Source organism: Mycteria americana, chromosome 7 (genome assembly GCF_035582795.1).
Source record: "Mycteria americana isolate JAX WOST 10 ecotype Jacksonville Zoo and Gardens chromosome 7, USCA_MyAme_1.0, whole genome shotgun sequence".
Lineage (NCBI taxonomy): Eukaryota > Metazoa > Chordata > Aves > Ciconiiformes > Ciconiidae > Mycteria > Mycteria americana.
The window spans coordinates 38369324-38382255 of record NC_134371.1 but is presented as its reverse complement, the minus strand read 5'-3'; the positions used below and the strand labels follow the sequence as shown (position 1 = coordinate 38382255).

Genomic DNA, 12932 nt, shown 5'->3' with positions numbered 1-12932 from the left:
TCAGAAAAAGTTGCCCGTAGGAGAGTTTGCCTGGAATAAATATGATCTCTGCTTTCAAAGACGTGTTGCGGGAGAGTGAAACAAAACATGCTCTGCTTTAAATGCTGCTTTTTCATGCCTCGTTGGTGACTTCAAAGCCGGTCCAGCTCGAGGCAGGCTTCAGCCAGGAGCGCTTGGCCAGCACCGGGCGCTTCCTGCGCCAGCACCCTCTTATCGGTGCAACCGGGCTCCTCTCGCCATTGCCTTCACTTTGGCCACCCCAGAGCATCCCCGGTGCATTTGCATCCCTGGGGGGTGGCTGGCGCTGGACCCCACCTGAGCCCCGCTTGCGTTTGTGCCTGCAGGGAGGGATGATCGCCCTGCTGCTCTCCATCCTCTGCCTGGTGATGATCCTCTACACCCGCCGGCGGTGGTGCAAGCGGCGCCGCGTGCCGCAGCCCCAGAAGAGTGCCAGCGCCGAGGCAGCCAACGAGATCCACTACATCCCCTCGGTGCTGATCGGGGGCCATGGGCGGGAGAGCCTGCGCAATGCCCGCGTGCAGGGCCACAACTCCAGCGGGACACTCAGCATCCGCGAGACCCCAATCCTGGACGGCTACGAGTACGACATCACCGACCTGCGGCACCATCTCCAGCGCGAGTGCATGAACGGTGGGGAGGACTTCGCCAGCCAGGTCACCCGCACCCTGGACTCGCTGCAGGGCTGCAATGAGAAGGCCAGCATGGACCTCACGCCAGGTGGGGATGGGACAGGAGGGGCATGGGCTGAGCTGGGTCCTTTCCAACTCATCTTCTCTCCGTCATTCCATGCACGTGTTTTCCCTTGAGCGTTTTCCCCGTTTCTCTGGGTTTTCTTTGTGTATGAGATGTTGGTGGCATTCTGAAGGCGCTTCCATTGCTGGGAGACCTTGCAACCAGTTGAGAGCAGTCCCTCTGAGTGGGACGTGGTGGGGACAATGCAGGGTGGAGCTTTGAGGGGAAGGGCTGTGGTTCCCATGGCTTGATGGAGAACCAGAATGGTGTCCCCTCAGAGCTACCCCATGGTGACCCCCAAAATTTCCAGGATTTCTAGCGTCTTCTTCAGCTGACATTTTTAGTGGAAAAATTATACTTGTCATCAGTATGATTCAGAGTTAACGCTGTCTTCTAATCACCAGCAGGGATTCTTTGAGGCTTGTAACACACTTGCTCGTTGGCCATATTACCAACTGAGCCACCCAACTGGAGCCTTCTCAACTGAGACATGGTTTGGGAAGACCATGGTGTGATTCCTAAAGCTCTCCAGGGGTTTTCTTTACAGACCTGGGTATGCAGAAGTGCCCCTAGAGGCTGAATGTTAAATCTCAGCTTTTGGCTAGCTTGGTGCAGGTGCCAGTCCCTTTCAGGCTTTGAGGAGCTCGTGAGGGTGCATTGGGGGCAGCTCGGCCCATTGGCCGTGGCACCCTGGTCACCTCAAGCAAGTGCTGGAGATGGGTACAAGGAAAACTCTCTCACCTCCCTCCTTTTTTTAAATCTTTATCCCTGAAAGATTTTGCTTTCAATTCTTCCTGCTCAGGGAGCGATAACGCCAAGCTGTCCCTGATGAACAAGTACAAGGACAACATCATTGCCACCAGCCCCGTGGACTCGAACCACCAGCAGGCCACACTGCTGTCCCACACCTCCAGCAGCCAGCGCAAGCGCATCAACAACAAGGCACGAGGTAGGGGGGTCCCCGGGGTGGATGGGGTGCTCTGGGCTTCCACCCACCCACGCTCCAGCCACTCACCCTCTCCTGGAATGGAGAAATAGGGCCAGCGTTGGGTAAGAGCATGGAAATGCGGGTTTGGGTGGGGGGAAGCAGAAAAAGTGGTGTCTGCAAGGATGCAAATGGTGTTGGGTTGGTTGGTTGCAAAGATGCAGAGGGTGTTGGCCATGGTAAATGTTTTATGATACTGGCATGGCCATGGGGAAAAGTTGCAAGGTAATGGGAGCCGTGGCAGGGGGCATGGCTGTGTGTAGTGGGAAGGGGAGAAGATGCTGTCCCCACTGCACCCGGTAGACAGGGCTCCTGGTCTTCAAGGCAAGGCTTGCCCTGAAGGGGTGATGTAGGATGTGGCTGCTTGGGGTGGCGTGGTGCTGGCCCTGCCGTGACCACACTCAGTGTCCCCTGCAGCCGGCTCAGCGTTTCTCAACCCCGAGGGGGACTCGGGGACGGAGGCGGACACCGATCCCCAGCTGACCTTCTACACGGACCCCTCGCGGAGCCGGAGGCGCAGCCGAGGTGGGTGTGGGCACGGAGGTGGGCAGCGAGCCGTGGCCCCTCTTGCCTTGTTTGCCGTCACCTTTCTGGATCTGGAGACTTTCCATAGGCAAAAGATGGAAACCCAGGCACGATCAGGGCTGCCATGGGCAGGTGCCAGTCCCTGCTCCCACAGCGGGCTGCCGCTGCTCTCCGGTGGAGTTTCTCAGCAGAGGATGAAATATATTCTGATTTTTGCTGGAGGCTTCTGCTGGGCTTTGGTGTGTATTAATGAGTAACATGCTTCAAAGGCTGGCTCGTGAGCTCCTGTGCCGCTGCTCGGCACGGTGATGCCTCAGGTTCGCTCTGGCACCGTGCATGTACGAGCTGTATGTGCAATGGAGGATGGAGAGAGGCTTGGTCCCTGGGCAGGGGTCTCACCCTGCACCATCCCTTTGGGAGGTTTCCTCCCCTTGGGAGGAGAGTTTCTGTCTGTTTTCCCTCCGTCTCTGGACGGTGCCTTGTTTTTCTGGGAGTGGGGTGCCTGGGAGCCATCTCCTTCGCCCCCAGCGCCCATGCTGCGTGCTGGGAGGCCCGTTCAGGCTTTGTCTCCACAGGTGATAGCTCAGTCCCCAGCCAGCTTTTTCAGCTCAGCTTCTTCAGCTGAGAGATGAAAAGTCAAAGACCTGTGTGCCCTGAGCAGTTAGGGCTCTCTGGTGCTTTTCTAAAAGCATCCAGGAGGCTGTTGTCATGGCAAAATTAAACCAAGAGAAGTGCCGAGAAGAAGGAAGGGGGAAAAAAAAAAGGGTATTGCATTTACCTTTCTTCTCTTCAATATCTCTGCTCTGCTTTAAAGTCCTGCTGCTGCAAAGGTCTCGGTGTGCGGCAGTGCAGGGGTGCGGGAGAGCCCGGGCTGCGGGGGCTTGGGGAGGCCCCAGCCGCAGCAGGCAGGATAGAGAGGCTGCTGCGGCACAGGCTGCTTCATGCTCTTGAAAATTGGAAGTGACTCTGCTTGATTGGATTGATGCTGGATTTCCAGGGGGCTGGGCAGGGTCTCTGCACCCTGTCTTCACCCCAAGACCTTCCTGGGTTCCTTGGGTCTCAGGTTTGACTGTGCTTTTGCGTTTTGCAGTGGGCTCCCCCCGGAGCCCTGTGAACAAGACCACGCTGACCCTCATCAGCGTGACGAGCTGTGTCATTAGCCTGGTGTGCTCCTCCCACATGAGCTGCCCCCTTGTTGTCAAGATCACCCTCCACGTCCCCGAGCACCTCATCGCTGATGGTGAGTGCCTTGCAGTCCTACCCACCCCATCCCGCCCCACTCTGCGAGCTGTAATGGAGGGGAGGAGGGAATGATGGAGAGGATAGATGCAGGATGGGTGCAGGACAGAAGGGACAGGCACGGGATGGAGGGTACCAGTGCAGGACAGAGGGGATGGGTGCAGGATGGAGAGGATGGGCACAGGACCAAGGGGGGCATTGTGGGACGGAGGGGACAGGCATGGGGTGGAGGGGATGGGTGTGGGACGGAGGTGGCCATTGTGGGACAGAGGGGACAGGCGCAGGATAGAGGGGGCTGTCATGGGATGGAGAAGACAGGCATGGGACGGAGGGGACAGGCATGGGGTGGAGGGGATGGGTGTGGGACGGAGGTGGCCATTGTGGGACAGAGGGGACAGGCGCAGGATAGAGGGGGCTGTCATGGGATGGAGAAGACAGGCATGGGACGGAGGGGACAGGCATGGGGTGGAGGGGACGGGTGTGGGACGGAGGTGGCCATTGTGGGACAGAGGGGACAGGCGCAGGATAGAGGGGGCTGTCATGGGATGGAGAAGACAGGCATGGGACAGAGGGGGCCATCACAGGGCAGAGGGGATGGGCACGGGACAGATGAGTTCATTGTGGAATAGGAGGGGCTGTTGTGGGATAGAGGGCACTGTCTTGGGATGGAGGGAATGGGTAGGGGATGGAGGAGTCCATCATGGGATGGAGGGGACCATCAGAGGATGGAGGGGATGGGCATGGAATGAAGGGGTCCGTTATGGTATGGAGGAGACCATCATGGGATGGAGGGATCCATCACAGGATGGAGGGATCCATTATGGGATGCAGGGGAACATCATGGGACGGAGGGGACAGCAGCGGGTTGCCACCACTGACTCCCCTCTCGGCGGCAGGGAGCCGGTTCATCCTGCTGGAGGGGAGCCAGCTGGATGCCAGCGACTGGCTGAACCCGGCACAGGTCGTCCTCTTCTCCCAGCAAAACTCCAGTGGCCCCTGGGCCCTGGACCTCTGTGCCCGGCGCCTCCTCGACCCCTGCGAGCACCAGTGCGACCCCGAGACTGGTAGGTGGTCAGGCGGCTGGGGTGGGTTTGGGAGCTCACCTCTGCCTGCTCAACCCGGCCTTGGTGCGAAGATGCTTTCTATCCTTGTTCCACGTGGGAGCTGCCGGGTGCCCCCGGTGGCTGCAGGCTGGGTTCAGCAGGGACGCACGTGGAAAGCCTTGTCCTCCCATGTCCCTCGTGTCCCCCTCTCTCTCCGTAGGTGAGTGTCTCTGCTACGAAGGTTACATGAAGGACCCCATACATAAGCACCTCTGCATCCGGAATGAGTGGGGAACGAACCAGGGGTGAGTGCACCTGCCGCAGCATGCCCAGGCTTGGACTGTCCTCGCACAAGCTGCTCCTCAACAGCAGCATAGTAGGGCTGTGGCAAATCCTCTTGGGTGAAAGAGTTAGAGGCATCTTGGTGAATCGTAAGGTCAGCACGCAGCTGGGCTCTGCAGCAGGTCCGCGGGAGGCGAGGATTTCTCTTCTTTGAAATAATCAGAGATGATGTAGAAGAGGCCATTGTTCGGTTTCAGAGTAAACACCCCCTAGAGAGGATTGAGGCTGTGCCTCTTCCCCTTGCGGGTACTCACCTTGGCATCCTGCGCTTCGTGGGGCTTTCGGTTTGGGTGCTGAGGAAGGCTGAGGTCAGGCTGCGGTCCCCGGCACAGGAGGGATGCTGCAGGGTGGGGATGCCCCATTGAAAATTAGGCAAATTAGATGCTTTGATGCCACGGCCTGAGGGAACAAAGCAAGCACTGTCTGCTCCACAGCTTTACATCCCTGGAGGTGCAAAGGGAAATTTTTCTGATGTTTCGGCAGCAATTTGGTGGGGGATCCCAAACGTTACCATCTCTCTGTAACCCTCGGGGGATGTTCCATCTGGTCCTTAACACTCATGGGTCTCTGACATGCAGATGGGCACTTCCAGGGATGGCTGGAGGTAGTGTGCAGAAAGCCAAGACACCCCCAAAAGCAGAGGCCCCGCGTGCACCGGCACCTCCAACCCCCTTTTTCCTCCTCTCGTCTCATTGTGCTGCAGCTGGATCTGTGGCGGCAGCGGCCCCATGCGTGGCAGGACGCCCTCTCTGAAGTCATTAGTCTTCACAGCGGGAAGAGAAAATCATCAAAGGCTGGGCTTGGCGGCACCCCCGCCGTGCCACTGCGCCGGAGGATGGCAGCCACGGGGGGCTGCCCGCGCCAGCTGGCCCCGGCTGCATCCCTTTGAACAGGGGTCCGGGGAGAGCACCGCTGCTCTGTCTCCAGCCCCCTCTCTGTTTTTTTTAATTTTAAAAGCAATTTAGCAATTAAACCCAGTGTGGAGCGCTGGCCGTGGGAGGCAAGGGTGGCTGTTGTTGTGGGTGCCCTGAGCCATGCTCCTGAGACACGTGGCCTCGTGCTGGGGACGTGCTGAGTGCTGTGGTCAGGGTCCCCAAACCACTGCGAGGTACTGCTGCTGGGGTGGGAAAATACAGGCAGAAATACCGCTCCCTGCCCTGTTTGTCCCCAGGAGACAAGTGTCTGACAGGGATATCCCCAGCTCCTCTCTGCCCATCTAATAAGAGGCATTGAGCGATGGGGAGTGGGGCATGGGAGGGGGTATTCCCCCTGCCAGGGACTTGCTTGTTTTGGGATGTGTTGGGTTTAGGAGTGTCTCACAGTGGCTTGGAAAGAGCCCACAGCCACCCACAACCACACATGGCTTTGGTGCCAGCCTGTGCCTTGGTCAGAGCTACCAGCAGTGTGCTGGACCCACCACCTTGTAAAAAGCAAGAAGGCAAATGACTTTGTCCATTGAGGCAGGTAGTAAAAATGGATAAGCACAGGTGGAGAAGCATTTACTTCCTTCCCCTCTGCTTTTCCTTCTCTCCTGGGCGTGGGACTGCAGCTTCACACTTTTCCTCCCATGGACATTGCCCTTCTCTAGCTTCTTCCTGATCTAGCTACTCCATTGTCTAAAGGGGAAGTGGAGAAAAAGCTGCTTTCAGGTGAATTGGGAAAAAATATAGATGGTAACAAGCAGGAGAGAAGCCAAGGACAGGAAGGACAAATCCATTCCTGCAGCCCTCTGGACCTGTTCACAGCTCCGGACCCAGCTTTAGTCTCAGCAATGCCAACCCGAAAGGTGCTCAGGACCCACTCCGTTCCTCTAGGGGACTTGGGGCCACTTTTAAGACCCAGCTCCATCCCGATGCCCCCATGGGAGACTTCTCCATGCTCATGCTTGAGCCTCTACCTTTCCTCCTGCAACAGTATTCATACCTGGCCAGGATACATGTTGGGTGTCTTCTTACATACCAAAGTTGGCTATGACAAATTATAAGTAGCATTTCCAACATACTCTTCTGTTTGGGGCAGAGAAACCTAGCAGATTTCTTTTTCTGCAAGGTGCAACACAGTCCTAGACCATGGTGGGGCCGTCAAAGCCCTTCTCTGGGCTCTTGAGAAGGCCCCGACGCTGCAGGGTTGGGGCTTTTTCAGCACTGCCCTTTGAGAGCTCCTCTCTTGAGCTCTTTGAAATTGGGGTCATTTTGTGTTTCTTCCTTGAACTTGTCAGATTGTTGTTTCAGAAAATGGTAGCAGCTGAAACCACACTTAACTCAACCATCCCTGCCTGCAGCTTCCACTATTTATAGGGGCTCTTGAAAGCGTGTCCGCACTAAGCATCGTGACGCTGGGGCCAGGTTGGTGTTTAATGAGGATTTTTTCCTGCACTGCGATCTGTTCCTGATGTCCAGGTGCTGCTTGGTGCAGCTCTGCCTGCTAGGGCTTGTGACGGTAGAGGTCTCTTCTACCTCTACCTTCTACCTTGGACACCTGTCCAAGGTGTCCCCTGTGAACCCTTAGCCTCCACAGGGGCCATCATGTCTGTGATGAACTCTCTTTGGCCCAGCAGAACCATCTTGTCAGCGCCCATTTAACTGAATAATTTGTAACTTTAACCTGGTATTTATGTTTTTTGGGGTGGAGGTTGAGCTGCCAGGCTACGCTGTCTTTCGTCGTGCTCATCAGCTCACTCCCAGCTCTAGCAACAAGGTTGCCCACAGGCTCACCAGAGAGAGATGTCTGCAAATCCTCCACTCTCTCCCCTTGTCCCAAGGTGAGATCAACTGTGCCTGAATCATTTCTGACCGTTGTTTGTCTAATATGCTCCTAACCCCTCCAATATTGGAGTGATGTGCTGCAGCCGTGTGTAGCACAAACCAGGCGGCGAGTCAGTCCCTGGAGAAGCCATGTTGGCTCTTAGCAAAGGGGAGGTCAGCAAAGCAGGACCTGGGGGCTCTGCCAAATCCCTCAGCGTGCTTGGGAGAGACATGGTCTGGCTATGACCTCTTTTGTTTTCCTAGGGTGGCGTTGTTATCTGAAAACTCATTTCAACCCTTTGGTTTAGATAGGTTTGCCATTGGTTTGTTTTTATTTACAGTGATTACGGGTTGACTCGGTGTCTGTTCACTCAGCAGCATCTAATTTTGCTCATGAAGGCAAGCTCATCTTTGAACTTTATTGGTGATGGCAGCAAGGCTTTGTGTGTTGTGTGTATTTTGGGTACCATGCTGAGATCCATGCCGCCGCAGTACATCTTTTACCCAATGCACCCGGTTCCTAAATCTTCATCAGTTTTTCAAAAAATAAGACCTTTTTGATCATGGGTAGCAGATACATTTGATCAGCTGCTTTTTTTGTGCTGCTCTTCAGCTGTTTTAAACAAATCTGGCTGGTGCTGTTTGTGTGTTCACAGTCTGTCTTCCTACTTTGATATGCATTGTTAATTAGCTGCTTTTCGGCTCTTACTCTAACATTTCCCGGGTAGGATTCCTTTTCCAGCAATCCAACCAACTCTGCCTCGTCTTTGCTCATCAAACCAAATTCCTGCGGTTACTTCATGGTGTGACTCGACCAAAAGTCAAATCATCTCATTCTGCCTTTAGTTAATAAACTGTTACCTGCCCGCATTTGTACTTCTTCATCTCAGCCCTTAGATCTGTCATGCAATGGCCCGTGCCTTTCCCCTCCCTACGTGCTGTTCTTGCCTGGGTGCCCTTTTCAGACACCCCGATGAGATTTAAGATGGTCTGCATTTAAGGGGTCTTTATCAACGTGCCCTTTCAACTTGTAATGGGCTTCACCCCGGCATGGGGAGGTTTTAGGCCAGTTTAAGGCAATTTGGCAAATGCATCTGGCTGGGTGCTCCCATCCTCTGCTAGAAAGCAGTTAGCAAGCAGGGGCCACCCCAGCCCTCCTCCCATGCAGGGCAAGTTACCCCTTTCTCCACCCCGCAGCCTTGCAGCCATTTTTTTCCAGCACAAGACCTGAATTAGTGCAACAGCCCATGCCCTGCTCACCCACCTCCCCTCCCCACGGTGCCTCTTCTCTTCTGCACACAGTTATCCCCCTCCCTGGCTGTGCGCCTGCTCTTCCCGTCCCATCCCCATGCACCATCAACTCCCTACCCCAGATGAGCCGGGGACACACTGAAGTAACAAGGACAGCCCTTTTCCTGCTTAAAGTCTTTTTTTTCCCTCTTTTTTCCCCACTCCTTTTTCTATCTTTTTTTTCTCCTCTGCCTCTCTCCATCCCCTGCTGTGTGCTTCGGCTTTGCGAGCTTGAAGGATGGCCAGATAAAAAGCTCCTCTTTCTTTCAGATCCTTTCACCAAACCACCAATCCGCCTCCTCCTCCCGCCCCATTCTCCTCGCAGATTTACGGGCAGCCCAGGGAGACAGTGCCGGCATTAGCATTTTTAATAAAGAGCCGCTTGGAAGGGATGGCAGGGGTTGGGGAGGTGGGAAGGGGAGAGGCATCGGCAGCTGAAGCCTGAGCAAAGCAAAGCGAAGTCAGGGAGGAGCCAGGATGGGCATTGCCGGTGGGAGAAGTCAGCAGCTCGGTGCTCGTGCCACATCTGCTCTCTGCTCACCCCCCATCAGGGTGGTGTTGGGTCTTCATGGGTGCCCACTTTGGTCATCGCGGGGAGTGGGTCCTGGGGCTGCAGGCGGGGTGTGGGCACTGCGGGGATGCTTCTGGGCTGCTCGCCCTGGGCTTGAACTCCTGAGCTGCCAGCGAAGGGATGCAGTGAGTGCCTTGGCCCACGCCGTTCGCTTCCAGCACGCACTTGGAGCAGGTGCTTTGCTGCCATGACGGGGTTCGGCACGGCCGTCCTCATGCTGCTCACTGGGTGGAAACCCCCAGGAGCACTGGGGGTCGGGGAACCAGACATGAAGTCACCTATTTCGGTGCATAACAGCTGACCACCTTCTCCTCCAGTGGCATTTCAGGCACGCTCACATGCAGCGACTTCTCAGTGCCCTCTGCAAAGCCCCTCTCCTGCAGCCCCTCCGACCTCTCTGCCAGCTCCCCTCAAGCAGCTGCTCCAGGTTAGCTCATCGTGGCTGCATCCTGCGGGCACTGGCCTTTGATTCCTTATACCACCCATCTTGTCTAGAAGAGCCTTGCAGGGAGCCAGGACTGGCAGGAGCACGGTTCTTGATGCTGGAAGTCAGTCTGGCTTCATCCCCTTGGGGCTGCAATTCGAGCATGGCCAGAGTCCTGTTGAAGTGAGACGGAGCATCACCAGGTCCAGAGGGCTTAGCTAGTATTTCGGGGGCTTCCACTCAAGCCCAGATCTGGAGCAAAGCATAGCTGATGGTCCAGCTGGAATAAGCAAAGAGACCTGAAGGTCGTCCTGGGGATGCACTGGCAGCGCTTTGGCCATGGGAACTTGCTGACTGCGTGTGGGGAGTTTGCTGGTTCTCAGCTGCCCTGGTGATCCCCCGTTTCGTTGTTTCAGATGCCTACCTGAGTGCTAAGGCTTGCAGGGAGTCAAGAGCTGTCATTTCTGGCCCATTTAATACAACTTGATCAGGTGCAGAGCTGCTTCTGATCAATCCTGCTTTCCTTTGAGAGCTCTGAAGACCATGCAACAAAAATACCTGCCAAAAGCAACAAAAAACCAGAGCAGCGAGGTGCCTCCAGTGATCACAGAAAGTGGGGAGGGAGACAGCCACAGGGGCACACGCTTGTGTGCATGGGAAAGGAAGGAGGAGGTGAAACAACAGCAGAGGCAGAGGGGGCAAAAGGCAGCAATGAAGGAGGTGAGGTGTGTGCCTGGGGGATGAGATCTCGCCCCGTCCTCTGCAGCAGAAGGCACGAGTCAGCAGGGGTGTGTGGGTGGAAATGTCGATGCTGAGCTCCTGGAGAGCTTCCTCGGAGATGAGGATGGATAAGTGCCTCTTGTTGAGCTGGAGGTCTTGTATGCATATCGTCCCAGGGCTTCCCTGCAGAAGGTACTGCGTTCTTGCAGACTCAATGGTGCCTGGCAGCATTGGTTGTCCCCTGCCACATAGGCACATAGCTAAAGGCTGAACCTTCCTTTTAACAGGCCTTTTTTGATCCCAAGTAGAGGCAAAGTAAGGCAGGCTGGGGAGATGCCACACTGTCCCTTCCTGGAGCATGGAAACCTCTTCCCCAGCTCGAAGTCCTCATCACAGGAATTTTGGCCACAGTTGGAAATTGCACCCTGTGTGGATGCAACCTGGCCTGGGCAGTGATTTCCATCTCACAGGCAGGTCTAAGCCCACTGGCTGCCTGTCCCAGATGTGTCGGCATCCATGGGCTGCCAGATGTGCCATCTGGCAGAGGTCTGGCAGCCACTGCACCTCCACAGCACCTGCCCCGGGGCTGAGCTCCACTGCAAGCCAAGAGCGGCTCTTCACAACCACTTTTCCACCCGAGTCGATGGGGAACAATACCTTGCCTCTGCTTTTGTTCCCTGCCCGGCGTGCTCCTGAGAAGCGAGAATAAAACCCATCTGCGGGAGTGCTGGAAGGCGGAGGCGTGAAGCATTCAAGGCGTTGGCGAGACACAAGGAGCACATCTCTTTCTGGACGAAGCTGACCTCATTCAGGGCAATCCAATCTGCGGGCTGAATGTAATCCCCTGCTCCCAGCCGACCGGACGGGAAAGTGGCATTGTATCCCAGTGAGGAAATGAGACAGTGTGCTGTAATCCTGCAATCAGGACTTTTTTTTTTTTTTTTTTTTTTTTGTCCTTGCTGAAATAACTTCAGATTAGAAATTAAAGTGCTTGTGCAGGAGAGCTGTAATTGCCTCTGGAGGAAATCCCTGGGCTTGTTGGCAGCACTCAATGCTCTCACCCTGAATTTTAACAGCAGAGATATGACGGGATGGAAAATCTCTCTCTTTCCCCAGCTCTGAGCTCCTGCAAAGGGGATTTGGAGCTTTAGGGTTTGGGAGCGGGGTTCATGTTGCCTGATTCAAAGCCCACCGTGGTCGGGTCTCTGTGCCTCCCCTTGCTCTGACTTGTCAGCCTCGATCTGCAAGTGATGCTCTGCCAGTGGGGCCGTGCTGCGGGGAATGCATGTCCCGAGGTGTCTCACCAAAGGGCACTGGCCACCGAGTCGCGGTTGCACATCACCCTGTGCTATCTACAGCAGCAGGGGTGGAGGAGATGCGGCCATCAGCTCTCCAGCCTCCTGCTTGGCTCCAAACTTCCAGCTTGTCTTCCAGACCCCTTTGCAAAGTCCCATGGAGGCTGAGGCTTCCTCAATTCCCCTCCTGAAGCAATGAAGCCCAAGGGGAATAAGGCAGGTGGTGAAGCTGCGGTCCTGGACCTGACGTGCTCCCTTGCAAAAGCCTCACAGAGAGATGGTTCAGCTGCTTTTTGGGGGTTTTTTTTTGCAGTTCGATGGCTGTGATGCAAATCCCTAAAATGGGAGCCTGGCAGGTGGTACCCGAGCATGCAGACGTGTGAGGCTCACAGATACCGGGCAGGCAGGGGGGATGGGAGCGTGCTGTACCCCAAAACGGATATCCCAAAGGATACAATATGCCACCGACCTGTTGGCGGGTTGGGGCTGGGGTAAGGAGCTGGTGTAGGAACCCCAGAATTAAGATCTTGGATGTGGGGCTATTTTATCACCTTGTCCTGGCTTGGTTTGAGCTGACTCATCCCAGGACTCCTCTGCACAAGACCTAGGGGCTAAGTGGGGGAAGCGTTTTGGGCTGTGAGGGGCAGTGGGGGCATGATGCTGGCATGATGCTCCTGGGTTTCTCTTCCAGGCCTTGGCCATACACCATCTTCCAGCGCGGCTTTGACTTGGTTCTGGGTGAGCAGCCATCCGACAAGATTTTTCGGTAAGCGGTAAAGGCAACCTGGTCAGCACATTTTGGGGCTCAAAAATATGGCTCAGGGCACACGGACGGGCTGGTCTCCCAGCTGGCAGGGCTGAGCATGGCTGTCCTGTGCCACTTCGTGGGGACATGCGAGCATGGCTGGGAAGGTCCAACCACAGTTGCCATGTGGCCTGCTGATGACCAGCAGCCAGTTTCTCCTCTCCATCCGTGATGAGAGTGAAGTTTAGGCTCTGAA

At 55.7% G+C, this 12932-nt stretch overlaps 1 protein-coding gene across 1 annotated transcript in view; it reads left to right on the top strand.

The window, feature by feature from the left end:
• The window catches only part of ASTN1 (astrotactin 1), a 48346-nt gene that overhangs the window by 23955 nt on the left and 11459 nt on the right, over positions 1-12932 (top strand). The window contains exons 3-9 of the mRNA XM_075509201.1: positions 345-738; positions 1556-1702; positions 2156-2263; positions 3354-3503; positions 4399-4566; positions 4766-4850; positions 12623-12697. Of these exons, the coding sequence (XP_075365316.1) occupies positions 345-738; positions 1556-1702; positions 2156-2263; positions 3354-3503; positions 4399-4566; positions 4766-4850; positions 12623-12697 (1127 nt within the window). The remainder of the gene's footprint in view (positions 1-344; positions 739-1555; positions 1703-2155; positions 2264-3353; positions 3504-4398; positions 4567-4765; positions 4851-12622; positions 12698-12932) is intronic.